We start from the raw sequence: 26,909 nt of genomic DNA, 5'->3' as shown, positions 1-26,909 counted from the left end.
GGTTGCTGAGAAAGGACGGCTTGTTATTGTTCGAACCTTCAGAAAATTACTCTGCAAAATTTTTTTCTATTTTTTTTTTCCTGCCCAGCTGTGCTTTTGCATTTACCTTGCCAGAGCCGCCATTCTCTTCCCCTCCCCACGCTCCGACGCGTGGCTTGAGCACGTTGTAGGGGTCCTTCCAAGAGACAATTAGAATATTTTGCTGTGTTGGATTGGTTTTGATCTTGGAAGAAACGTTTCAGTGGGTGACACAATCTGGTCCAAGACTTTATCATGCCCCGCCAGGCTGCACACGTGGGAAGAAGCTCGAGGGTGGTGGGAGCCTAGGCAACGCCTGCCTGCTCCTCCTGCCCACCCTCTCCCCGGCACATCCCATTCCTCTGCGGTTTTCTCCTTCAGATCACAGGAGGATGAAGGATCTGACTTGAATTAACTAGTTAGAAGGTGACCACGCTTGATCTCTCTAATGTATCTTGAATTTTGTGTCACTGATGCACTGTGACTATTTTCCTGAGACCAATGCAGGGGCTTACTTTACTACATCCACTTTTCTTTGAGAGCCTGGGTTAGTGGCCTGTCGCAAATCTCAGAAGAAAAGTGAGCAACGCTGCATTTGCCATTAGGTCGTTATCTCTAAAACCGGGAAGGTCACGCTGCAAAAATAGAATTCCTGTTTGTGCGGGCGGCGGTGTCCTGCGCACACATGGGGAGAGCATCGGCCGCCGCCGCAGCGACGACCCCCAGCACCGTCCTCCCTGCTCTTACAGAAGAGCTGCCCCGGGAGTTAAAATTGCCCACCTTCTGCCCTCCCCTCGGTTTAGCTTCTCCTACCCCAAGGTGGGGGATCCCTTCCACAGCAGCCGGGGAAGCAGCCAGGCCCCTTCCCCTTGCCTGTCTCCGTGGATTACAAAGCTCCCTGTGTTCAGTTGCAGCTTTTGGGGGCATTTTTGTGTATCGGGGCCCCAGGGATGTGATTTTGAGCGTTGGCCTCATGCAAGGTCTCCTGGGTTAGGGGTCCCTCTCCTTGGGAACCGCAGCCCCGCTCCCCCCCGCTGTATCCAGCCCAGGGGGAAGCCTGGATCGTTTCTCAGGAAAAGCTCATTAAGCAAGCACTGGTTTTCTTTTAAAAAAAGGAAGCTCACATGTTTTCCAGAAATGGATTTATTGTATTTGTAATTGTCTTATGTTTTTTCAATCTTCCTCTGTAAAGACTTTGCATACCCTCCCCTTGCCTGCCGCAGGGGATGTCAGCAGTACCCTCATTCAAGCGTTTTATTATTTTTTCCCTCCAAGAATGGCGATAAGCTATGAATCTCTGCATCTTTTATGCTGGGTGCAAAGTACTTGTTTAGCATACAGATGCTTAAAGTCGATTTTGTTAAATCTTTAGGTGAACTTTCCGTTTAATGCATTTTATTGATATTCTCACAATACAAAGAGAAGCCTCAGAACTGAAACAATCCATTTACGGAGAGAGACGGACACATTTGGTTTCATACCAAGTTTATTTCTTTTTTTTTCTTTTTTTTTTTTTTTTTTCATTTTCATAATCACTTCTTTTGCACAACAACAACCTCAAGTTGACAATGAAACGCACGCGGTAGACCGAAGGGAACCGGACAAGGCTCTGTTAGTGATGGAAAGTCCTTCCGCGACACCCCGCCGCCTCCCCCCGCCGGCCGCCCCCCCGGCAGGAGCAAAGGTGGCCCAGGCTGGGGCAGGAGGAGTGAATCCTGCCCGGGAGGGCAGCCAGGGCGCTCAGCCCTGGGGTTAGGGCTCAGCCCCGCGGCCACGCAGTCATCTTCCAAACCTCTGCCTGCAGCCCTGGGCCAGTTTATTCCTTCCCGGGGTGGACGGTTGCGTCCCACGACTTGGTACTTTGGCACTTTCCATTTTCAGAGCACTTTAGAAACATGGATGCGTTGGCTCTCCCGTGGTCCCCGTGGGGTGGAGAGCATCAGTGTCCCCTTGTCACGGGAATGGGGAAACTGAGGCACAGGGGATGCCGGGGCCGGGATGCCCAGCTGCCCCCCCACGCTCAGATCCCACCATCCCGGCGGCGGGTGGGGGCTGCTGCCTCCCTGCACCCCCGGGGACCAAGGAGCTCCCAAACGTAGGCGTTGGCCAGTGCCCCTCTTCTGCTTTACTTAAAGACAACTGACTACAAAGGTGGAGTTTATTGGTCTTACGATGTCATCTCATCCCTAGCATGGATAGTATGAAATCTCTAGCACCGTAAACAGCCATTCCCTGACTCATTTCAAGTGGTATAAGAGTGTATGTGCATATATCGTTTCCACGTACGCGTTTCTGTGCGCGTGTGCACAGCCGAGTGCACAGCCACCGCGAGGGAGGGGAGTAATGCAGCGGGACGGGACTGAACGAACCCCATGAGACAGGCTTTGCAGAGCCAGGGCCAGAGAGTCACGCTGGGCTAAGCAAAAGCAAGCAAGCTGAAGTTTACATTTTAAAAGGAGCAGCGATACCAACCTACCCCCAAGGTAGGATGCATGCAATCGTGAACTGCCACCGTCCCTGGAAGGTCGACTCAAAGGTAACCCCACAGCTGCGTTAGAGCAAGATTTTTTTAATGACTCAAAAAATAATAAGACAAAGAACGGGCTCAGTCCAGAAGCAGTCTGAGGGGCCAGCATCCTTGAAAGCACCCATTTACGGACAGAGCTGAGCTCTGCTCCAAGGGATAACATGAGCGCAGAGCCTTAATTTGGGATACGAGGCCAGTTGTCCCAGCTCTCACGCAGCTTCGCTCATCGCCCGGCTGTCGGTGCCAGATGGGAACCCATTTAGCTTCAGCTTCTCTGTTTTGCTCAGATCAGAGGCCCTTCTCCAGGAGAACTCTTTGAAACATCTCTACATGCACGTAATAAATTGTCACCATCTCGTCTTTCCTCCCTCACACAACTGCAAACGTTCGTGGTCTGGGCAGGGATGCTGCCAGCTGCCCGGAGGATGCTCTCCCTACCAGGCACAAAGTCTCGTGTCCACATGCTGCTGCAAAAGTGGGGCTGCTCACTGTCCTTACAAAGCTTGATTAATAAACATCTACGGGAATCAATGAAGAACCTCAAGCCCTGCCACAAGGAAGGTGGCCCCAGGAACTGGGGGGGGTTGCATGCCATGTCCATGACTGCAGTATGTGGGAAAGGTCCGGGAATGAGGGAGGCTGGGACGGTAAGGAAGTTAATGAGGATACTTAATTAGTCTCAATTGAGGCATGAAGTATGCTGCTGCACACAGCCATTAGCAGCCCTGGGAGATGGAAAGGGTGAAATATACCGTGATCCCGGGCTGTGCCGCGTGTTGCCAGCCGGGCATGGCACCGTGCGAGCTGCTGGCACCGGCAGCACCGTCCCCGGGGGTTTGGAGCGGGCGGTGGGTGGGTGGACACCCCGCGTCCGGCCGAAACCCCGGGAGTTGGGGCACGCAGCCAAAGCAATCACACATTTCCCTGATAGCGTCCAGTGGCACCGGACAAACGTCAAGCTCCCCAACATCCCTACTACATTCATCCGCACCGGGCAAACATCGCTCTGCTACACTGAATGCATCTGGCCCCACGGATGAGGTTGTTTCCTTGGCACGACGTGTCTCAGCAGCGGTAACAGAGCCGGTCCCCTGACGTTACCGATGCGAAACTCTCCCTGCACATCCCTGCTCCTCCGACACGGGAGCTTACCCTGCACTGACACGTTTTCCAGCCACATCCACTGTCCCTCACAGCACCGACCCGACGGAGGTGAGAAAAACCAGTCTCCTGGCGCTCACACCTGCATGAGCACTGTGTGCCGGGCCACTCTCCTGTGCATTTCCCATGGGATTTTTTTGCCAGACAAAGCTATTGCAAGAATAAGCCCCCACCTGAGATCTGGGCTGGCCTCCAGGGAGGGGGAGGAGAGCGGGCACGGGGCAGCACAAAGGACCGAGGTGGAAGATCCAGGCAGGAACCAAGTCCAGAGACTCAGTAGCTGTTTGGGGAGGACGGCTTCTGACCAGCACAACCTGCCACCGACCGCTCCTCCTCCAGCACACGCCAAACCTCACGGCTCCTCCGGCTTCCCCGGGGGCTGCAGGGAGCAGCCTGGACCCCCTCACACAAGGAGCTTTGGATTAACACTAAATTATATGTACCAGAATCGAAGCATCACCCCTATTCCACCTCTCAGCCCTTCCTCCTCCTCCCAGCACGAGGAGCAGCCCGGCCCCGCTCTCGCCGCCCTGCCCGCAGGACTCAGCTGCCTCCAGCTCCCGACTCCCTGGTTTTCCAGCTCCTCTCTGGTCCGGCATCCCACCCCGCCGGCACCCTGCCTTCCCCCGGCCCAGCCTCCCACTCCTCCTGAGCCCCAAGGAGGGAGTGAAAATGGTCGTTTCTCCTTGTTTTAAACTCCTGCTCATGAGTACAACATTTCTGATAATAATCATCATAATAATCATCATAATAATCATAGTACTAAAAACAGTATTTACAACAAGCTCCAGGTCAGAATTACACACCAAGCAAACACTCAGCACCACAGAGAGTAGGACGGGGTTAATATCTCGCAGGTACCTTCTCAGATCCCACCAACGCGGGAACACAGACATTTGACAGTTTCAACCATTTCTTACACACAAACATTTCGTTTAAATTACTTTTAGGTTCGTTTTTTTTTTTTTAAACTTTTTAAAATTTCTCGTCACTATATGAATGAGGTGATGCTGGCGGTGATGCCGCGCTCTACACAGATGCTTATCTAAGACAGCTGCTACTATAAACTGATCATTAGCTACTGTTAAGAAATTCAACCTTCAGTTTCCTTCCTCTTAGCCCCGAATCCTTTTTTTTTTCATCACTCGGCAGCGCTGGGGCTTTCTAACAGTCCTGTCCTGCCCCCCGCCCGGGTGGAGGGGATGGGAGTAAGGTAGCCCTTCCTTTTAGGAGCAGAGTGTCCCCTAAAATCAAACCGTGGCCATTGAGGGATCTCTCCCGAATCCTGCTGGGACTTCTGGGGAGATTGGCAAAGATCCCCGGGATTTGACCTCCAGCAGCTGCTGCTCTTTGGCTTTCCGTGGGGTTTCTGCAACCGCCTGATGCTCACCCCAGGCCGTAATCAGTTCTTTACCTAATTAAAGCACAGGGTAGGCAGAAAACTTCAGCTTCTGACAAGACTCAGTGACGATTTCTTTTTCAGAGGGGAGGAGAGGCAAGGGGATCGTTATTCCCCATGCAAACCCCTCACCTGCTCTAGCTCCTCCTCACCGCCTGGCACCGCCGAGCAGAGCACGGTCCCCGGGAGCCCCGGACTGGCGGAATAACAGGTGCCCACGTCTGCACCCCCTGCGCGCTTAATTATTCCCCAAGGATCCTCCCACCCCAGGAATCCCTCATCCCACCCACAGAATGGCTCTTTGGAGGCAGAGCGTGCAGAGAATGCCAATTACTGATAATGAAATGTCTCGGTGCCTTGGATGCCCCTTCGGTTTATTCCGGGGTCAGAGCGGGCAGCCAGGACGGAGGGGAGCCCTGGAGTAAATAGGGCACCCTGTGCCCTTTCCCCAAAACGCTGTCAAAAAAATAACAACCCAGTAAAATCTCTAATCACTGGAGAGAGGAGAATCCTTGTTACCTTCTGCTTCAAATGAAAGCAGCTTCCACCATCTCCTCTGCAAAACCTGGCCGTGGGACGGTGCGCCAGCAGGGCTGAGTCCCCAGCACCGCGGCCCACGAGGCCCCGCTTGCCGGAAGGTGGCCATTCCCTGCTCTTCGGATGCAACATTTCCACTGAGTTTTCCAAGGCAGGGGCGGAGCTGGGGCAAGGTGAGCAGGTCTGTGGATCTCAGCGGGAAGGTGGCAGCCCCTCGCAGTGCACGGCGGCTGCTTGGACCTTGGCTATCTCCATAAGCCGTGACTCCAGAAGATAAGAAAGTCCATGGGCTTTGACAGCCACCTAGTTAGATCCGACATTACTGCCACGCTTGCATGTTCTCTGCTCATCCCTAGCTTCATCAAAAGACAATTTTTTTCTTAAGAATGGGCCTTGAAAAGCTAAAGATAGACAAGGAGTGAGCATGGGGCCACCTCTTCACCCTTACTGTAGAATCGCTCCCCTCTTAGCTCCCTCTCATCCGAAGCCGTAGGTCTGTAGGTACCAGGCAGGCATCTGGCGTGTCCTGCCTGCCTCCCAGGGTGCTGCCTACAAGCCAGAGCTCCGGGGCTCATCTGGCCACCTCTGGTCTCAGTGTCTGCCTTGTAATGGCACCAAAGAGTCACATCTGTCTTTGGAAAGAGGGAAGGATGATTATTCGGTTCACTAAAAGGCTATTTCGCAACCATGCACTGTCTCTATTGCATTTGCTTTCTTACTGGAGTGAAACCACAAGCTTTGGGAGCACTGCAGAGCCCGCAGACCGAGTGCCCTCTCCCAGGGCTCCCGCGGAGCCGGGGATGCAATTGCTGTCTGTGGTTCTCCTGATCTGCTCAGCCGAGACCTGTCGGTCCCTGCTCTGCCGGGGAGGGGGCAGCTCAGCCTGTGGGCTCCTCCAGCAAGGGACAACCGGGCACCAGGCGGCGCCTGCTGTGACGGGGACCTTCCGTTTCCGTGACGTGGCACCTGGCACCGAGCTCTGGGTGGAGACCCTCACCTACTTTCACACAGCCTACCACAGAATCATCCGAGGATGAGGCCTTTGGGTCGCTGCCTGCCTGGGCTGGCTCCAGATACAGCCATGAGACAGGGGGGGCCGCAGGCCACGACTCCTGAGCCATCCCGTCCCTCTCATTCCTCTCTCCTACCACTGGCAAACACGGGGCTGTTCCCTATTCCACTTCACACACAGATATTATCACTTACTTCCCATTATTCTGAAGCTGATATTTGGCTCAGAGCAAACACCAAGAGGAGTAAAAGCCCCGGATAAGAAATCCGCACCCCCGTGACACTGCTGGTTGAATTTATTAATATCTTAATTTTTTTTTTTACATCAGTTTAAGAAATATTTTTTTTTAAAAAAGGACAAAACCCTCCAAAGAAGCTGTTTGATTGACTGATCAATTCTCTATTTCATGTGAACTAGTCGCTATTCTGCTTAGAGGTCCCTATGATCCGTGAATCCCCACAAGTACTGACGATTAAGGATGCAGAGATAGAGAAGCGTGTAGCTGGGGGACGAACACCAGGGGAGGGGGGGGATGGAGAACTGAATGTTGCATCTAGACAAACAAAATAAAATGTGTTGGTTGGTCGATCGGTTGGTTTGTTAACAGGAATCAGGTGCTAGATGTGTAGAAAAGCCCTTTATCCAGAGATCTCCTCCCGCTGTTCCTTGTTCCTGCGAACTTCAGCTGCGTGCAGTTCCTGCAAAGACGGGAGAGATGACACCAGGCTAACTCTTTCTGCTCTCGCAACCTCTATTTTCCTTCTTTCCTGCACACAGGATTTGCACCAGCCAAAAAAAAAAAGAGACCAGTTTCCCATCCGAGGCACCCTGAGGACAGTGGGTTACGCCTGCAAGCAGTGGAGCATCTCAAGTCTTATGAGGAGCATCTGAGGGAGCTGGGGGTGTTCAGCCTGGAGAAAAGGGGGCTGAGGGGAGACCTTATCTCGTTATAGATAGGAGGGTGTAACGAGGTGGGAGTCGGTCTCTTCTCCCAAGTAACACGTGACAGGACAAGAGGAAATGGCCTCAAGTTGCATCAGGGGAGGTTTAGATTTGGATATTAGGAAAAATTTCTTCACCAAAAGGGTTATCAAACATTGCAACAGGCTGCCAAGGGAAGCGGTGGAGTCATCATCCCTGGAGGTGTCTAAAAGACGGGTGGACAAGGAGCTTAGCAACATGGTTTAGTGATGGGTTTTGTCAGAGTTAGGTTGATGGTTGGGCTCGATGATCTGAAGGGTCCCTTCCAACCTGGGCAATTCTATGATTCTGTGATTGTATGATGTGCGGGAGCCTGGAGCTGATGCAAGCCCACAGTGAATGCATTCATGGCTCCCCTCTTCTGCAAAGCCCTTTGGCCACGCAGCCCCTGGACGCAGAGTGGGCCCGATCCTGTGCCTGTGAGCTTGCACTTATCAAGATCAGCCAAATGGTATTTCCTCTACTGACTGGAAAGACACATCCCCCCTTCTCACGCTGCTCCAGAGCAGAGCTGCTCCACAGCCCGCTTCCCACCAGCAACGAAACGCCCGCTCCCCTGTGCCCATTGCCCTGGGACGACCCCACAGGGACCAGACCCTAAACCCCGCCATAGGCATCGGCACCCAGCCCTCTCCCGGGACATCGCACTCGCCTTCTCGCGGAGCCGCTCCCTCAAGGCGGCAAGATGTGCTTCGCGGATCTCCCTGCTCAGCTCCATCTTGTAGTTGAGCTTCTCCTCGGCCAGGCGGCTGAAGTTGTTGTTCTCCTCCAGCGCCTTGTGCAGCACCTCCCGCTCGTGTTCCCGCTTCTCCGCCAGCTGCTTCAGCACCTGCGCCTCCTGGGTCTGCCGAGGCAAGGCGTCGGGAGAGGTGTGAGGCAACCAAAGAGGCTCTTCTAGACCTTAAGCTCCCCAGAGAGGCTTTCTGACCATCTCCTCTGCTCAAAACCACTTTGCTACCCTCCTCCATCCCATTCCTTGCTTGGAAGATGCTTTGGCACCTTTTTCCTGCTACGGGGCAACGTCTGCTGGGTCCGGTGCTCCAGGTGGGCAGGTGATGCCACGCTGTGCCCACCGGCTCAGCAAAACCGAGGTGACATCCATCAGGGTACGGAGTCCCCTCTCCGAGTGTCACCTCATTCTTTGAATTATTTCAGCTTGCTTTCCTCTTACCCGCCAACATTCACAACATTTATACTTTGTTTTACTCTGCCAATTTTCTCCTTTTCAGTAGTTTTCACAGGAAGACATTTTATACAGCACCTACAATAAAATATGTGGCACAGCCAGCTGTTAGAAACCCCACTCTGTGTTTAAGTTTGAAGTTTATGTGGGGTGTGTGACCAACTGCTACATCTCCTGCAGCATTACCTGGCAAGAACTGTCCCCCCTGCCCCCCCCAGCCAGGTCCCACGCAGAGGACCACGAGGACCCCATACTGTGTGGTTTCAAGAACAGGAGGACAATGATGATCATTGAGTCCAATTCCCTGCCTAAACCAGGCTGCAGAACCTCATTCCATGACTCCCACCTCTCACCTGACAATTTATAGTGAAAAATAATAATAAGCCATTTTAGATTGTTCCTGCTAAGCCAGTTTCAGGGTTTGGTGCAATTAGTAACCATCTCAGAAAAGTCTTTGCTTCCACAGAACATCTCATTACCTTCCTCCTCTCTTCTGCGGCCTCCAGCCTCCTCTGCAGCTCCTCCAGAGACAGGTCCTTCTTCTTGGGGGGGGAAGAAAGGATCGGGCTCTCGGGAGATAAATCTGAAGGGGACTTCAGGATCACTTCGAAGCTCTGGCCTGATGCCCTCTTATCCAGCTGCTTCACCTCCATATCTTTGGGGGGAAAAAAACAGAGACTCTGTGGACCTGTGACACTCGGGAGAGCACCTGAGGGCACCGAGCTCTTCACATAGGAATTAGGGTGTCCTGACCTGAGTGATTTTGTTCTGTCATCTCCAAAAAATTCCCAATCAGTGATCAGCTTCACCCCCCTCCAAGTCAATACAATTGATTTAAATTCACAGCGTAATTACAGAAAGGCCATATTGCTGTTAACGTCTTGTACGTCACCCCAGTACGAAGCAGGCAGCCTCTGCAAGCAGTTTCTTTCTGGGAAAATGTGGGTTGCATTAATAAAATAAACTGTGAACAGAGACTAAACAGAAAGAGCCCAGGCTGCGACATGGATTGCTGCTCCGGGATGGGACAGCCCAGCGCGCTGACGAGCTCTCATGTTGCCTGCAGGAGCATCACGCAAACGATGCTGTAGCTCCTGCGGGAGCAGGTTACGTACCTCCATACTGGTAGATGGTATTAGGATGGGGCTGGGTGTGGAAACAGGAGCAGATGAGGGAGAGCAGAGACAGCTCCTTCATTTTCTCCTTGTAGGCTGAAAAATACGAAATAGCAATGAGAAGAGAGTCCAATGGCAATGGCGGCTCTTTTTCATGGAGAAAGGAAGCAAGTAGACACAAGGAAACCCATTCGCAGCTACCAGACTCTATGGAGGCTTTTCCAGGCTGCCACAGCTTGCCAAAAGGTCCCCAAGGAGCATCTGTCCTAGAGCACACTAAATTAGCTGCCAGTGTGGCAAATGTCGTGGGAAGACACACAGCAGGAAGTTACCACATCTAGAGGTTTAAGTTTCTGTACAGGATTTTCCCTCCAAAGCAGCTGAAATGCTGCAGCCCCTGTAGTTAACCACGTCAGGACAGCTGCCCACCCCACTTCCAGGCTCAGAGAGAAAATGACACCCATCAATACCTGGAAACATTGCTCAGCCCCAGGCACATTCCTGGTATTTCACAATTCAGCATTTCTGCCATCAGGCTGAAGAGGCAAGATGCAGTTAGCTATGTGGAGAATAAATGGGCATCTGAGTGAAAAAACAGTTCAGGGATGCTGCTAACGGGGGGAGTTCCCGACTTCCCAAGGTACCTCCTTCCCTGCAGAAGCAGATGAGGGAGGGTGTACGTGGATTGTGTCACCACCTTGGCCCACACAGGCAGAGGTTGATACTGGTCTGCAATCACAGTATATGCTGTCCCCTGCAAAGGACAGGGAAATACACGATCCCTTTGACCTCTGCTCCTGCAAGCCCTCCAGTTTGCTCAACATTCCCGTGACTGGAGCACACCCTGCAGCATCCTCAGTGATCACAAGTGCACAAGGTGCTGCCCTAATGGCAGCAGCACCCAGAGTTTGCAGTGGGTCTGTTTCTGGGGCAATCTTCACCTGTATGTTTGGCGTTCAGTACATTTAAGACAGCGAACTGTTAGCACATACTTGACAAAAAAACCTCATAATAGGAGAAGGACTTGAAAACAGAGAGGTGCTCTGTCAGGCTGTCAATTTCTTGATCACATCAGCGTAACCCGCACAGCATCACTGCTATGTCACAGGTCAGCAGCTGAGGGCTCAGCAGTGGGTGCTGCTGTCTCACAGATGCTGGATTGGCTGCTCAGGGGACACCCAGGCACATGGGGACAGAGTCTTCATGGCCGTGTGTCTCGCTAAACCTGCCCTGAGCCTCCTTGTGCCATCCTTCCTCCTGCCTCCACCACAGTGCACAGGCATTCCAGTGTCCTGCCTTGGCTCTGCCTCTGGATTTCCCACACGTCCTTGTGCTTCTGGTCTTGATTTGTCCCTTCCTTACTGAGCTCCTGGTTCGACCTCCAGTCAGAGGCGAATCCGCAGGCTGGCTGCCGATGCCACCTTCAGAGCAAGAGCCTCCATCAAGCCAGGAAAGGGAAATCCCCAAAACTTTGTGATATGAAAAGGCATTAGAGGCAGAACACCTTTGAAAAAAAAATCATCCTGTGTACCATATGCCCCCAGGAACACCTTTCAGATCTTCTCCTCTGCCTTCCCGCAGCTACTCGGGTGAGAAAACAGCGGTTTTGTACGCCTAGTTCATACTTGCACTTATTTTTCCTCCTAGGTACAGAACTTCATCCTAACTAACACCCTCCTTTTGCTAACGACAGTCCCTGAAGCTCAGATCTTTACTGAGCATTTTCCAGTTTGCTCCATGTTCTGATTTTAATACCCTGCCCAGTCCTGCTCTTAAATGTAAACCAAATAGGAACAGTTTACATCAGCAGTTCCAGCCACAGAGCGGGACATCTTTGATTTTGCTCTTAATGAAAATAGTCTTTGGAAAGCCTCTGAGAGTGCTGTACTGTGCTAGAAGTCGTGGCATGCAGCAGCAGTAAGCTAATGTATCTCATAATGTGCTGCCGGGAGCACAGAGGAGGGCTCCCTGGACTAAATGAGAGACATTATAATTTAATAGAAACAAACCATGCACCGAGGTCATTGCTCTACCATTATGTCCAGTCCTGGGTGAAACCAAGACATTAAGCAGATGTGCCACATCCTTGACCCCCTAGTTTAATTGTCTCGTAGCTCTTGTTACAGAGCACAGTGCTTTCTATTTCATTACTTGAACTTCAGTAGGTCTCCCCAGTACTGGTTTCACGGTCCTCTGTGAAGATGAGTGCACGCTGCAGTCCCTGCCTTTCAGGAGGTCTCCTGTAGTGATTTCACAGCTGCCTCCACTCCATCGGGATCTTCCCTGTCCCGCTTTCCCTTCTGTAGAGCAAACTGACCGTCCCTCTCCGTCAATTAAAATGAAAAGGAGCGAGAGGACAAAAGGACACCGCTTCACTGAGAGGCTTTTAATGAGCTATGGAAGTGCTGTGAGTCCTTCTCCCGGCGCCGCAGCCTGCAGCTGCACCCCGGCGCCAGCCATCAGATGCAATTAGCAGTATGCGGGCACACGGGGCGGGGGAGCGGGGCTGGGGGCTGACAGGGCCCCGGAGACTGGGGGTGCGGTGGGGGGGAAAAGATCCAGAAGACCCCCGATCAGCCCTCACTGCCGGGAGAAACCGCTCCAGCCTCCCCGCTGCCGGGGTTGGGGGACACACGGGGAAAGCAGCGGGAACGGCAGCAGCGGACCGAGACCCCCCCGGCCGGGCCCGGGGAGGGTCCGCTCGGTCCCGGGACTCCCCCCTCAGCCCGGGAGCTGTCCTTTCAGCACCACCGCCCCGGGACCCCCCGCCCGGGAGCTGTCCGTTCAGCACCACGGCCGGGGTGCTTCGCGAAGGCCGGGGGCTTCGGCGTGAAGAGGGGGAAGGACCGACCCCTGAAGAACGCACCCCTGATCCACGTCCCGAGAAATAAATGGACGTCTGAACCGCCACCCCCGCCTCTCCCCCCCCGCCTCTGCTCCAGAGCCAGTGGTTACACCCGTGGGACACAGAAACATCCAAACCCTGTCCTCACGCCCTTTTGATCTTACACATTTAGTGATGAACAACAGGCGGTATGTGTGTCCAACACACTGTTAATAGGCTAAAATCACAAAATCATAGAATCATAGAATGATTTTAGTTGGAAGGGACCTTAAAGATCATTTAGTTCCAACCTCCCTGTCCGGGGCAGGGACACCTCCCACCAGACCAGGTTGCTCAAAGCCCCACCCAACTTGGCCTTGAACACCTCCAGGGATGGGGCAGCCACAGCTTCTCTGGGCAACCTGTACCAGTGTCTCACCACCCTCACAGTAGGGAATTTCTTCCAAATATCTAATCTAAATCTACCAGAAAAGGCATTCTGTGAGGAGAGGTAGATCCTCTGGTTCGGTAAATAAAAGGAAGAAACATAACCTCTGGGCCACTATTTAGGAGACTGCGTCAATGAAGATCAAACCCATGATCTCCTGAAGCAAGACTATGTCTCAATCACAGCTGCATCAGAAAGGGCATGCTTAAAACTCTCAGAGGTAAAAGATCAGCATTGCAAACCTCAGCACTAAAATTTACTTCAGAAATAACTGTGCTCACCTTTGCCAGCAGATATAAAATTTTGAGGACGTATTTATTCCAGCGGACAAAATCCTTGAACCAAGATAAGTTAAGAAAGCTGGCTGGCCAGAATATGACATGGCCAACAAGTCCCTTCCAGGAAAGACTGTATGTCTTCCAGTGCACAAATGTACATATTTTAAGAACAATTAGACAGGAAATGCTGAGCTTTTAATTTAAGCATCTAATTGCATTTTTTACTTCTGGTAAGCCAGTAAAAATAAATTCAGCTCACACTGAGCAAATCTGATCCTGCTCTGATTATATTCCATTACACACCCCATGCAACAATTAATCTTTATTAAAGTGTTTCACCTAACTATTCTCTGCACTGTATATATTGCATAGACAAAATTACTTTCTCCCTGTTGCAAGGAGAAGAAGGGAGATTATCTGGGCCTTCACCAAGCCACCCAGGGGGTCAGGGTGCACTCCACTTGCTTTCTCTCTAGCGACTCATTGCCTGTGCTCCCTCTAGTGCTGTACAGCACAAACTGCATTTCCATATCCCTGCTGCTTTGCATGAACACTGTCTACGGCATTTATCCGTGTACAGTGTTTATCTCCAATTTATCCCCCGGAGACACTACCCAGCTGCTTCCCAGCGGCTGTGGTGCAGGAGATGGAGAAACGGTTGGGGACGGGTGTGGTGCACGAGCAATGGGAACCATCTTTGCACCAGCGACGTGCCTGGACAGTGGGGCTCGCCACCTATTATTCATCAAAAAGTTCTGTTCTCTGCTTCCTAACCAGGTAAAATTAAACTGTAGACTGTTTGAGCAGCCTGTCTCTTTGCTCGGTGTTTAATGACATCCAGTGAAACAGAGTGAGGCCATTTAGGCACAACACCGATACAGAGTCATTCATAATGAACCAGAGGCACAGCAAGACTAATTTATCTGAATTCAGCCAAATTAAATGGATGAGACTGGATTAGCTATGTCTGATAGCAAGGTCAAAGGAAGGTTATTGCAAGAAAATCATTTGGTTTGCAAAGATAACTTTGGAGAAGTAAAAATTGCTTCCATAAGGAATATTATATCATGAAAAAATTGTAACAGTACAATTATAGACGTAGCCAAAGCACAAACAGAAGGTAGAGAAGCTAGAGAGACAGGGAACCAAGTCCTTCAGCACAAGGACTGCAATGCCACACACACAACAAAAGCAACCATAGTCCTCGATAAGCCTTGAGAATACAACAGACTCTAGACAGTCTCACCTCCTATGAATCCTATCAGGAAAATAACAGCCAGATCTTCACTTCAGTCTAATTCACTTCCATCTGACTGCTTCCCAACTTCCAAAGACAGGTCATCAGGAGAACTCACACAACCAGAAAACACTAGTGGGTGGTTTGTGGTTTTTTTTCAGATCAGCCGTTGTACCCCACATTGATGCCGTACACCATCTCAGCTGCTCTCCATGAGATTTGAGACCCAGAAGTTACTGTGGGCTCATGTGGAATCATCCATGAGAACAGGCAGATGCGAGGGTTACTCTGCCTTCTGTTGGACATCTGCTAAACTATCACCCAGGAACCATTTCCAATCACCCGGCTCCTTCCCCCCTAGGTTTCATTTGCATCTCATGAACACCACATCAACCTGTGTTATGCACAGCCAATGGATTAGCAAATCACTCAAGCTGTAGCACTGGAACATGTGGGCTGCCCTCAGGAAAATAACCGGGGAAATCTCCTCCTCTATGGGCTCAGCAAGAGAGAAGAGCCCAGGCTGTGCAGCAGAGACCCAGCAGCCTGGGTTGGATGGATGATTGATTGCCAAGAAGGAGAGAAGCACGGCCTGGGTTGCCTGATAAAGCAGAGAAAGGAGCCAAATGGAAGCAGCTGTCCCAGAGTGTTTGTGGATTTGGGGCAAACATAGGTTCAGACGGTCAGGTTTGGATAAGACAAAGTGCTACAAGGAGCAGGGAACTGGATAAAGCAGCAGTTCATGAAACAAGCCAACGCCATGATGTGTCAGGTACAGACATTCTGCTTGAACACAGACAGTAGTTTAGTCTCTTTGGGTCTTGGTTTCTTTTGCATTAACTGAGGATTATTGTACTTGCCCATTATACAGCAGCATTGTTCAAATAAACACATTCAGAGAATGTAAGATTCCCTAATACAGCACCAAACATGTAGCGGTATCTTGAAAGGACAAAAGGATTGTTTGGAAATATGCTGAGCAGCTCTTCAGCAGGTGGGATGTGCAAAGTGCTACAGCACATACACGTGGTCTTTGATTGCTCTGGCTCTTCTGTGTTTCTAAATCACGGGCAAAGATGGGACCATCGGAAGAACAAAGCCCATGTCAGTAGGGCAACTGGGAGGGATTAGCCAGGCATGTTGTTTCCAGTTAATTTAGGGGTATAGAAATTTTAGTGAACTTCAGGTCTCTTCAAGAATTATCATCAACAATCATCAGCTCTGTTTGCCCTAAGAAAGCTTGAAGTTGCAATCCATCCTGCTGCCCACGCTGCTGTCACAAAGGTCTTATCTGCAGCCTTCCAGTTACCACATCAGACCACTGAATCTCAGCTTTTCCTTTGCAGAAGGAGAATGTGTTCATCTGATAAAACAATGCATTCACCAGATCCGAGCCAACACTGATAGGCTCCAAGAAAGGGCTCTTTTGAGATACCTAAGGGATCTTCACTGAGTCTATATGGTGCCATTAAAGAAGATACGATTTATATTTTAGAAAGGACAAATATTTTCCCAGGATTTAGATCCCTTGTTTGGATACAGTGGTAAAAAAATAATAATAACAAAAAAATAGATTCTTTTGGCTTATAAAACTGATTTCCCAATAAAAGTATCATACATTTCTAAGGCCATATAGACTCCATCAGCACCTGAAGAAAAAGACAATAGTGATTTCTTGAGAACAGAGAGATGGAGAGCTTGATAGAAAGGACTCTGACTCTCCAGCATGGGCAGTAGAAGTGTCAGGACAGGGCAACACCATACAGTGTCCGCCAATACCATCCAGAAAAGGGATTAAGGGGATAACCCAGACCTACATAAAGCCACACAACTCTCACATTTCAGTGTAGGAAGGGAAAATTTTGGGATCTGTCAAGGCACATTTCCCAGGCCCAGTCATGAGGCCAGGAGTGACAAACCGGTGTTCCCTCTTGGCTCCACCTTCTCAGAGACACTAACGCCAGAGAAAAGCCCATGAGGCTGTCATCTTACTGCATCGTTTCATAATGTTGAGTCTCTTATTCAACCCATTTGCCTACAAATGGTGAGGAAAGTCATACAGTCCTGCAGAATCCAGCCGGACACCCCTTCCGTGGAGTATAAAAGCCCCAAGCTGGGTGCAGATGCTGTGGGGAGGAGGTGTGAGGGCTCTGCCCCTGCAAGGTCTGCCCGGCAGCAGGGCCAGCACCGCAGCTGAGCCTGCACTGAGCATGTGCCACCGCGTCCCCTGCTCCAGCACCGAAAACAACCACCACAGCCAGGAGAAAACGCCTGAGGCGGCAGGGAGAAGAGAGAGGGGACTGCTGGGCTGGGGGAAGCAAACCCCGTTTCTTTTCATCCCGGGGATTTGTTTGTTTGTTTAAACAAACCCAAGAAAATTTTCCCAAGGGGAATAAGCCCCCGGGCATCAGCTGCAGACAATCACAGCTGCTCTCCCTTCAGCATGGCTTTGCTTGTGCTGCGGATAAAGGAGAAAATAATGAAGAAAGCAAACAAGACTCTTTCCTTAATTTAAGCAATTGCTTGCCATTTCCTCCTGCCATTCCAGGCTATTCTCCATTCCTGCTATAAGTGCGATAGGCGATGGGGAGCTGCTCCCCACACAGGCAGCTGGGCGAGGCTCAGCCCCACTCCCTTCTTTGGCAAACGTTTCCCTATTCCCTTTCCTTCTGCCACAGCACTGGTTTCCCACGGCTTTCTGCTCCTTGAAATTGTTTCTCTACTTGATCTGAGCCACAAGGAAGCGCAGCTTCTCTGAAGCACACGCTTCTTCATGATCCTAAGTCTCCTTTGACAGCAAAACTGCACCTTCAGGAAGATGAAATGTGCCATTGGCTTGTGGCGGGTTGGGCGGGGGAGAATGCACCGGGCGGAAAATGCATGTTATGCCTCCGCCTGTTTCATCCACCACCTCGTCCGTCTCAAGTTCGATGCAACCTTGGTTTAGATGGCTGGTAAGCCTGAGCCGTCCCTCCCACCCCCACCCTGCCAAGGAGGCCCAATCCTGGTCTGTAGGAGAGGACAGCAGATGGGTGGGACCTCCCGAGCGCACACTGCCGCACACGTTCATCGAGACAGGGATACTCGCAGAAATATATACAATAGCCGGAGATTTTCTGTCTTAAACACACATTTTTACAACGCTGCTTTACCATCTTTAATTGCATGCAAAGCCCACTCGTGATCAGCTGCACCCTTACAACCCCACACCTCCCCATCTCTCTGTCCTTCTCCCCCCTGCATCTCCTGGTCTTTTAAAAGGAGAAAGGAATAGAAAACGCCCAGCAGGAGACAGGGAAAGGCCAGTGAAAGGAGCAAGAAGTGTTGCCTGGTCCCCTTCTGGCTGGTTCCGCCTGGGGCGGAGGCAGGGGGGGGCACAAAGCACTGCCCGATTTTCCTTTTTGTCTGCTGCTCCTGCTCAGCCCCACATCCTCCAGGATTTACCTTCCCCCACCCAAGCCCCTCTTTATGCACTGCAGAATTCAGAGCCGTTGCAAGAGAAAACTTATCTTTGGGTTTGGGTTTTTTTTTAAAGAAAAAGACCCTCTAAACCCACCCACTGTTCATTGTACCATTTCAGGCTTTTCTTCTCCTTCACCCACATTCCCAGTTTCAGCCATTTGAATCCCTTCTCCCCAGTTAAAAGGGGCAAGACAAATCTTTAGGATGCTGGACCGAAGCAGCAGAGCATCCTCAGGGCAGGCTGCCATCCTGCAGCCACAGCCGAGCCGGCGGGAGGCTCCTGGGCAGCCGCGCTGCCATTCCCGTTACTGCTGCAGGAGGGAGGAAGGGCTCCCTTTGCAGCATTTGCTTCCACCCAACGCCATCAGAGGACCGCTCCCCTCTAGCATCTTCTAACGAAGAAACGTGAGCTGTGGAAGAAATCTAGGGATGGGAAGCCCTGAGAATACAGAGAAACCCATCCAGGTTATTCTGGTTGGGTTTGGGGGATTTTCTAGGGCATTACTGGCAGTCTCTTGCCTGTGTCTTTCTTTCCATTACCCATTTAGGGAATACACGATCTTCACAAATAAAAAATGTTATTGCTGATTTCTCTGCATGCAGCTACACAGCGTGCAATTTTTTCTTAGGGGAAAAAAAAAAAAGCTGTATCATGTTACAAAAATCATAATTAATTGGCATGCAGCAGCATCTTCTTACGGCACAGCATAACGCCATCAATATTTTAAATTGGCAAGTTTATCACATGTGCATTTGTATTAAAATAAAAAGCCCACCTGCTAACTTGCCTCAGAGGGGTGTGTGTGTACAGGGGAGGAAGGGGAACAATGCTGCCATACCAGCAGAGAACTCCCCCAAAACGCAGAGAGAAAAACAAAAAACAAACCACCAAACCCTCAGAATAACGATTAAAAAAAAAAAAAATAATAAAATTTGCCGCTTCTCTAGGCGGGTTGACGCCAGACTCCCCCCGCAAAGATGTCTGTCCTACCTGAGACGGTGCTGGCCATGCTGCTGGTGCGGCGGGAGCAGGAGCGGGTGCTGCAGGAGCAGGAGCGGGTGCTGCGGAGGTGCTGCAATGCTGCGGGGAGGGAGGACTGACTCAGCTGGAGGGGGCTGCAGCCATCCGCGGCGGGGAGAGGCTGGAGAGCCCAGAGAAAGGGAAGGGGTGGAAAGAAAAAGAAAGGGTCACTAGTTCAGAATATTAATTAGCGTATCAGGCCTCCTTTCCTGGGTGGCTTTGACGGCAGATCCCTCCCAGGCAAGGCTGCCTGCCAGAAACACAGACCCACCGCGGGGGGGGGCGAGGAGACACACCCAGCCGGGCTCCGGCAAGAGATGGGTTTTCCTCCTCTTCCTCCCTTTCTTGTCTGCTCTAGACGGACTAGACTGCTTTTGCCCTTGCTGAAAGCAGAAATAAGCAAATTAATTGATTTTTATGTAGTTTTGTTTTGTTTTGTTTTTTTTTTAAACCAAGGCGGTGCCCACCCGCAGGGCCAGGGCTGGGGTCTGGCTTAGCTTAGGCTGGGGTGTAAAACCCAAACCCCAAACCTTGCAGCAGCTTTAGGCAAACAGCGGAGGGAGGAGGGATCCCAGGCAGGCTCAGCATTTTTAGGTTTTGGGGTTTTTTTTTTTGCACCAGCGCTGGGGCACAAAAGGGGCTGCAGTTTGGGGGTGGAGAAGGGAAACTGCTGTAAAAGTAGGGGAGGAAAAACAGAACGGAGCCTTCTGAATCCAGTGGGACTTCTCTGGGTTTCTACCTCCCTCCCCAGGCAGAACCTCTTTGCTTTTCCTTTTCTCTTCTGTTTTCTATCACTTCCATCATTTCCATTTGTGGCTGTTGCTAGGGGCTAATGCATCCGTGTTTTCAGACTATCACACACACATTAGGGACCAAGGAACCGTCCCCAGTCCCCATTGCCAGCGGCACCCATCCGACTGCAGCTGCACAAACCCCACCTCGGTGCCTGCAGTGTGATCCCATAGGATCCCACGAGATCCCACACGATCCTCCCAGCCTCTGGCCCTCTCGTGCCAGGTGTTATCCTGCCGGCTGCACATCCCCCATGGCTGAAAACACCCCAAATCTCCCAGCACGCTGCAATGCAGACACTCCCAAACAATTCCAGCAGCTGCAGGGAACTACAGGTTGCTCGAGGAGCTGCCGGCGCTCCGGCTTGGCCAGGGGCAGAGGCCACAGGCAGTTAAAAAGACAGAGATTTCCCTTTTTTCCTAATTTTTTTCCCCCGGTCTCCAAGTGTCCTATTCCCTCTACACTGTATGCAAAAGGAAAAAAAAATATCTAGAAAATAAGTCTAATTCAGAATAACGTTAACACGACCCACAAATTTTCAGTGTGTGTTTGGAACAGGAGCTTTTTTATCACCATTAATCCTGGTTCTGTCCAAGGCTTGTTTTGTAGTTGCAACTCCCTCTACTTTCTCCTTGGGTTGAATCTCTAAGACTTTATAGGTTACCTTGAAGGCAGCAGGCTGAATTGCGTATGTTTCAAAACCAAACTCCCCATTAACAGACGAAGGCAGCTATCCCAGGCACCTGAATGCTGGAATCATTCCCCCCGCCCCTTTATTCAGGATAAGGCCTGGCTTTGACTTACCTACCAAACCTGAGAGGGTCTGTCAACCTCTTGCGAAATTCTGGAGTTTCTGGGTATAAATCCGGTATGCATCCTCTTCCTTTTATTTAGCAAAAGGTGCAGAACACTTTCGAGGTGCCATGGCACGTGTCCCAGTGGAATACACTGTATGAGAAAAGGTGAGCAAACTGGAGGATACACTGCGGCTCCAATATTGTTCACACTTTCTAGGTAACCTCTCATATAGATAATGTTAATACAATTAATTCTGCATCCATCTGTAACACTGGGAGATATTTCTTCCTTATTTTACATGTAAATACCTTTTCAAGCTCTTCCTTAGGGAAGCATTCCACTAGGGAGCATCTGAAGCCACTGGGTATTTTATCCCAGATAAGGATTAGGGAAAATTGGTGAGTATTTGGCTCCTGTGTCCTGTGCCTTCACCACACATGACGTCTGACCGGGCAGACTACCAGGAAACAATAGATTTTTCACGGAGAATCAGCAAAGAAGTTGATTTTGTGGCATGCACTTCTTTCACTATCTCGTTACAAACATTATCAACATTTTTAACAATTAAATATATTCCTAGATGTCTTTCCACACAGGAAGGGCTTGTTCCAAGAACTCTTGCTTTCAACAATGCTGAAAACAAAAGAAAAATTCCAAAACGGACGGAAAAGATTCTCTCTTCAACTCCTCCCAAAAAAGGGACCCGTGATGATCCTCATGATTCATTCCAGGGAACATTTGCCTGGGGCACTTCACGGGGGAAGATTTGCAACTTGTGGTTGTTACCGGAAGGGTCACAATCCCGGCACGCTTTACGTTGCTATTTGCGGCCACGAGGCTGGCAGAAGCACACCTCGCAACATGAAATATTTGGGGAACAATTTTATCTATTGACTGATGAAATAACACTGAAAGATGAAAATCATCTGGTCTAAAAGGGAGACTGCGACACGGGAGGCTGAAACTCCTGGTACCCAGGCAACAGCAGCGGCGTGAGACCTCCCGCCACCATTTGCGGGCTCAAGCTGGGAGAAGCTGCCTTAGCTGGCAAGAAATAATAATAACAACAAAAATTACGCATAGGGCAGCAGTCAACCCCCTGAAATTGTAAAATAATACAAAAGAAAGGAGAAGAAGAACGGAGGGAGAGAAACCATGACAGCCACCTCAGCAGGGAACTCAGGAAAATGTTTCCCTGAAGGCAAGAGAAACAAGAGGGTTGTTCTGATGGTTCCTCTTCAGGATCCGTCGTGCGCCTGAGAAATGAGGCCACGTTGTACAAAGGATGTGGAAGAAGAGGAAGATTTGTACTAATTCAGTCACATAAAGGTGCGAATTCGGGTCAGCCTGGGGTCTGCCCGGCTACGTCGGGCATCGCGCGCACGTACAGCCAGCAGCGCCAAGCTTCGTGACTGAGCAGCTACAGATGGTGGAGAGGAGGGAATTTTGAAGTGATCTCTGTGAGCTCTGCTCCAGTGATTCCCTTCTCCACCACCGAAGCACTAATCCCACCTGCCTCGGTTTCTTCATCTCTAAAATGGGTGTTTACTCACCTTCCTAATAACAGGATGATTGTGATTAAAATTGGAGCGTCAAAGAGGAAAGCAGTTTCATTTCCCAACAGTAAAGAGGCAGAAAGGCTCTGGATTATCTGGGTTCAAAGGAATCAAATAATTTTGTGGTCAAACAAAAGTTTTAGGCTGTTGCTATGGGAACCATCACATCGCCTCAGAAAGACAATGAACAGCAACTTAATCCACTCCCATCTGAAAGGGGGAAAAATAACCTTCACGCGATCTGCGGGAGTTTCACAGCTGGTGGTTGTGGTTCTTCAAACTCTTTTGTCCCATTCCTCAAGATTCTTGCTTATCTGGGAAGAGAATTCTGCCTAGGCAGCCTCTGAAGAAAAATGACGATTATCCACTTTGTATTTCTGTACCAGACAAACGTTCGGTTTGCCGGGTTCTCTGCAGCTCGGTTCAGCCACTCACACGCCCATTTCCTCACAGAGTTTAAGGATCATCTTTTCCAAGGTTTTTCTTCTGTACGTTTGTTTTTTTTTCCCTTGAAGGCACCACTTTCCCTCAATAATAGCTCACCCAAGATCGTCGCCATGCACTAATGCATAAGCAGTGCAGACACCGTGGTTCCTGCTCTCTGGGTGGCACGTCAAGGCCGTTATGGGTGTAGGGACTGGCCTTTCATATAACCCTCTGTGCTGCTCCGACAAATTCTTTTACCTCTCCCCTTCTCCCTCATCCTCCCTCTCCAAACTCAGGGTTTATCCTGGGGAGCCAAACACCAGAACGACAATCCAGGCGCAAGACCAACACCTTTATTTATGATGTCTGTATCCCAACATAAACAGATGTTCTAGCTTCAGTAAACCTGCACAATTCTTTTGCAACCTTAATAAGAAATTTTTCTCTTCAAAATTTTGTTTTCTCCCTTCTCAGTCTTTAGAAGAAACTGGCGTAGTGCTGCTGGAGACAGACTCGCCAGTGCTGGCACTGCAGCTTTGGTCATGTAAGGTAAACGGTGCAGAGAACCAGCCCTCCAGAAGGATAAGGAGCGCTCAGCCGGTGCTGACTCACGTTGGCTGCTGGACACCAGCGCATCTGCTGACTCACATTCTTTTTTGGGTTTGGTAACCTTCCAGCTCCCCTCTCTCAGGAGGTAACGCTGCTTCAATCAATCAACATCGCCTAAAGAAGTTAAAATAATCTGATACAATACACTATTTATTCTTCAATGTAGAAAAGATATATTTAGAGGAAATAATAATGACCCAGTATTCCATGTATTTATGATGAGTTTTAAACCTTTATTCTCCATTATAAATATCTTATCCCACACTCTCATTTTACAATCTTTACAAAGGCATTGCTTTTGCAGCTTAATCTTGCACAGCCGGTATCAAGTTAAAGAGTTCAGAGTCAGGAACACGAACAAAACCAGTTGTTACATTTTGTGTGGAGTGCCATGAAGATCCCAAGGAATAACTCAATGCTCTCTAGCCCATTGGCTACAATTAAAGACCGTTTACAAGCCAGGCAAGTTCAGCTCAAGGAGTTTAAAGGCTGCCAACTAAAATAGCAACACTCATAAACTCCCCTAACTGAAGAATGTACCAGAAGTTTAAGAGATTACCTAATATACTCAAGATTTGTTCCTTTTAAGTTATTTTTCTTTAAATATCAGAACACTTCTACATACAAACGAGCTGTGCAGTTTACTAGGAAAAAAGGCATTTTGAAGTTACAATAAAATAAACGACATCCTGTTCCACACCTACGCAGCAACCACCTAACAGCATGGGATGCAGCAATAAAGTACAGAGAGATGCATGTAAAGTATTTTCTTCCTACCTTCTTCCTCATATAACTGCACCAAATACAGTTTTGCAAAATCTGGGGATACAGGTAAATGATGCCTATCCATTTATTAAAACACTTTAGTCTTACAGACTGAGTAATCCATCAATCCAGAGCAGTTCAGAATTCGCTATCATCACACATACGTGGAACCAACCCCCAGTCTGAGCAACTGAAATGCCGACGCAGCCATTTCTGGCCTTGTGCACGGATACAGAGAGGGAACTGAAGGCTCAAAGAATCGTGATGAAGCAAAGCAAGGAACAAAGGAGCTGCACATTCACCTCTAACAAAAGATACCCGTCAGACTTCATCAGTGTTGTCAGTGCAGAAGCTACAAGGCTCTATGTAATAACATAGAAACCCTTATATCTTAAATACTGACAATTTCAACAAAGAATCCTGTAATATTCTGCCTTCTCCTACATGCACTACCACTGAAGGGTGGCAGATGCATAGCACAAAGCAGAACAGTGTCCTGGAGAGAAATTCTGGTCAAGGGCATCACTTATCACATGGCTCCCCTGGGCCGTTAATGGAAGGGGAGAAATGCCAGTCCCGGGGGGCCCTCACCCCAGGGTGCTCACACACCCCGGGGGAACTGAGCGGCGCTGAGAGGCTTTAGAATGCAGCTGCTTTGCTACTTTTAGCAACCAAACAGCCAATCTTTTGCCTCTTCGGGCACAAACTTCGGCCTCAGCCCCGGGCACAGCGGGGGAAAGCGGCTGTGGGACCCTCCAGCTGAACCACCCAGTACCTGAGGCCTCTCCCCAGGCCCGAGTCCCGCTTCCCTGCGGGCCCAAACCCCACCGGCTTTGATCCCCTCCTGCCCGCGGCCCCTCAGGCCTCCACCACGGCTCACAGAAGACGGCAGCAGACACCCCAGCCCCCCGCCACCCAGGCGGGCAGGAACCCCCGCCGCCCCGGCCAGGCCAGGCCAGGCCAGGCCCACCGTCAGCCCACCGCCACCTCCCCACCCCCGTTCCCCAGGCAACGCCGCAGCTCTCGCGGGAGCGCCGGGCGGAAGTTACGCACGGCTCGTGAGGGAGGTGGGTGGTGGCACGTGACACAGGCGCGGGGATTCTGAACGGGAGGTGAGGGGCGTCCGCCGCCGCGCTGCCCGCGTTTCCATGGCAACTGCCGCCATGGGCCGGGGAGCCCGGGAAGGCGGGCCCGAGCGGCGGAGGGGCCTGGGAAGGCGGGATGGGGTGCCAGGAAGGCGGGCCGGAGCGGGCCGGGGGTCCCGGGAAGGCGGGCCCGGGCGTACTGGAGCAGGCGGGAGGTCCTGGGCCACGCACGGGCCGAGCCCCGAGTGCCCGTGAGCCTCCTGCCCGGGCTGCCGTGACCTCCCGTCCCGAAATATGAGGCGAAATGCGGGCTTTTCGGTATTCCGTTGTGCAAACGAACCTGCCCCGATTCCGGTCGGTCGCTCTTCGTGACACCGGCGGTGCAGCCCCTTCGTGGCGTGGCGGCAGGGTAAACCGCGGGCCTGCGCTTCCTTGCAGGTACGTGAGGGAAAACATGCCCAAGATAACGCTGAACGGCATCACGGTGGATTTCCCCTTCCAGCCCTACGAGTGCCAGGAGGCCTACATGGCCAAGGTGCTCGAGTGCCCGCAGAAGGTGAGTGCCTCCCCCCGCCCGGAGGCGTTTGGGTTCATTCATCTCTAACCATAATAATGAAAAGAGGTTGTCACAATTCAAGTTTACTTTTTGTGGTCTGTATGCTGCCTTTTCCAAATCTTCTCTGACCTTGTTTCACTTGTACTTTTATTTACTACATAGTTATTAAAAACCCAGCAATGTGCTGGTGGCAGTCAGTAGAAAAGTAAGTAGGATGTTTCTCGAGAAAAGGAAGAGAAGCTGAACAATCAGTCCTTGTGTTGTGCAGTTTTGTCTTTAATTATCTGGGATTTGGTTTTGTGTGATTATTCCCTGGACTATTAGTGTAATTAATCATTTTATCTACGATAGGATAATCTTACGGATCAAACGTCAAACAAGAGAATGTTTTTTACAATAGTTAATCTTTGTTCTGGAGATGGTTAACAGATCTCTGTGGTCCCTGTGCTTCTGAGAGATCAAACAAGCTTATTGTGGAAACTTTGGCTATCCACATGGCTCAGCATTCCTCCTTGGCGTGGGCAACGGCTTGATTCCTGCTTGGTACCGTCTCATTTTAAAGTAAAAGTGTTGTAAGCCTGTTAAAACTTTTTAATGTACTTGAACATGAATTGTCACAGCAGTGCAAGCCAAGCTGCTAGTTTTTCTGCAACTTTTAGTGTTATGAGCTTTAAAACTGTAACGTCCGGTAGGACAAGATGTTTAAAAGTGCTTGCAAAATTTTATGCCTAAACTATGATGTGGGATATAGTCTTAATTGTAAAGGAAACTGTCAGTCTGTAATCTACGGGTGACTTTCTGCCTTTTTTTTTTTTTTTGCAATGACTTCTAATATTTTCAGGTATTTTATGCTGAAATTGATGCATTCTAGTTATGCTAAGAGTGGAGAATTCTTAAATAAAGGATAATAGCTGGCTCTGGGTTTTTAGATTGAGCTTTGCTAAATTGATTAGAGGGTCCTAGAGGTTGTGCATTTGTAACAACTTTGTGAGGTGTCTGTGTGTTTCTGTCGTATGGTAGAGTTTACCAGGTAGTGATTGTTTTATTTAATGAGGAAATGCAGTACTGCACAAAGACCTGTTCCAGTTGAATCCCCAAATTGCTTATTTTTTCCCTTTT

General features: G+C 50.2%; 2 protein-coding genes across 2 annotated transcripts in view; one reads left to right on the top strand and one right to left on the bottom strand.

Moving 5' to 3' along the window:
* Positions 1–1,143: 1,143 nt before the first annotated feature.
* Positions 1,144–19,471, bottom strand: STMN3 (stathmin 3). Its single transcript, XM_063349901.1, has 5 exons — positions 19,174–19,471; positions 9,934–10,029; positions 9,298–9,473; positions 8,288–8,479; positions 1,144–7,352 (listed from the first exon to the last, which is right to left on the bottom strand). Exons 1-5 carry the CDS (start codon positions 19,190–19,192, stop codon positions 7,293–7,295), a joined length of 543 nt encoding a protein of 180 aa, XP_063205971.1. The 5' UTR covers positions 19,193–19,471; the 3' UTR covers positions 1,144–7,292.
* Positions 19,472–25,229: 5,758 nt separating this feature from the next.
* Positions 25,230–26,909, top strand: part of RTEL1 (regulator of telomere elongation helicase 1) — a 50,742-nt gene continuing 49,062 nt past the window's right edge. The window contains exons 1-2 of the mRNA XM_063349977.1: positions 25,230–25,261; positions 25,673–25,790. Coding sequence (XP_063206047.1) covers positions 25,689–25,790 — 102 coding nt within the window. The 5' untranslated portion in view covers positions 25,230–25,261; positions 25,673–25,688. The remainder of the gene's footprint in view (positions 25,262–25,672; positions 25,791–26,909) is intronic.

This window comes from Chroicocephalus ridibundus, chromosome 12 (genome assembly GCF_963924245.1).
Source record: "Chroicocephalus ridibundus chromosome 12, bChrRid1.1, whole genome shotgun sequence".
Taxonomy (NCBI): Eukaryota; Metazoa; Chordata; class Aves; order Charadriiformes; family Laridae; genus Chroicocephalus; species Chroicocephalus ridibundus.
Note: the sequence above shows the minus strand (reverse complement) of the source record. Positions and strands in the feature narration are given on the sequence as shown.

Coding starts and splice junctions, on each gene's coding strand:
- STMN3 (XM_063349901.1), bottom strand. Junction 9,474..9,933: donor TACCATCTACCAGTATGGAG/GTACGTAACCTG, acceptor TTCCCCCCAAAG/ATATGGAGGTGAAGCAGCTG. Junction 8,480..9,297: donor CCGCAGAAGAGAGGAGGAAG/GTAATGAGATGT, acceptor TTGCCTCGGCAG/ACCCAGGAGGCGCAGGTGCT.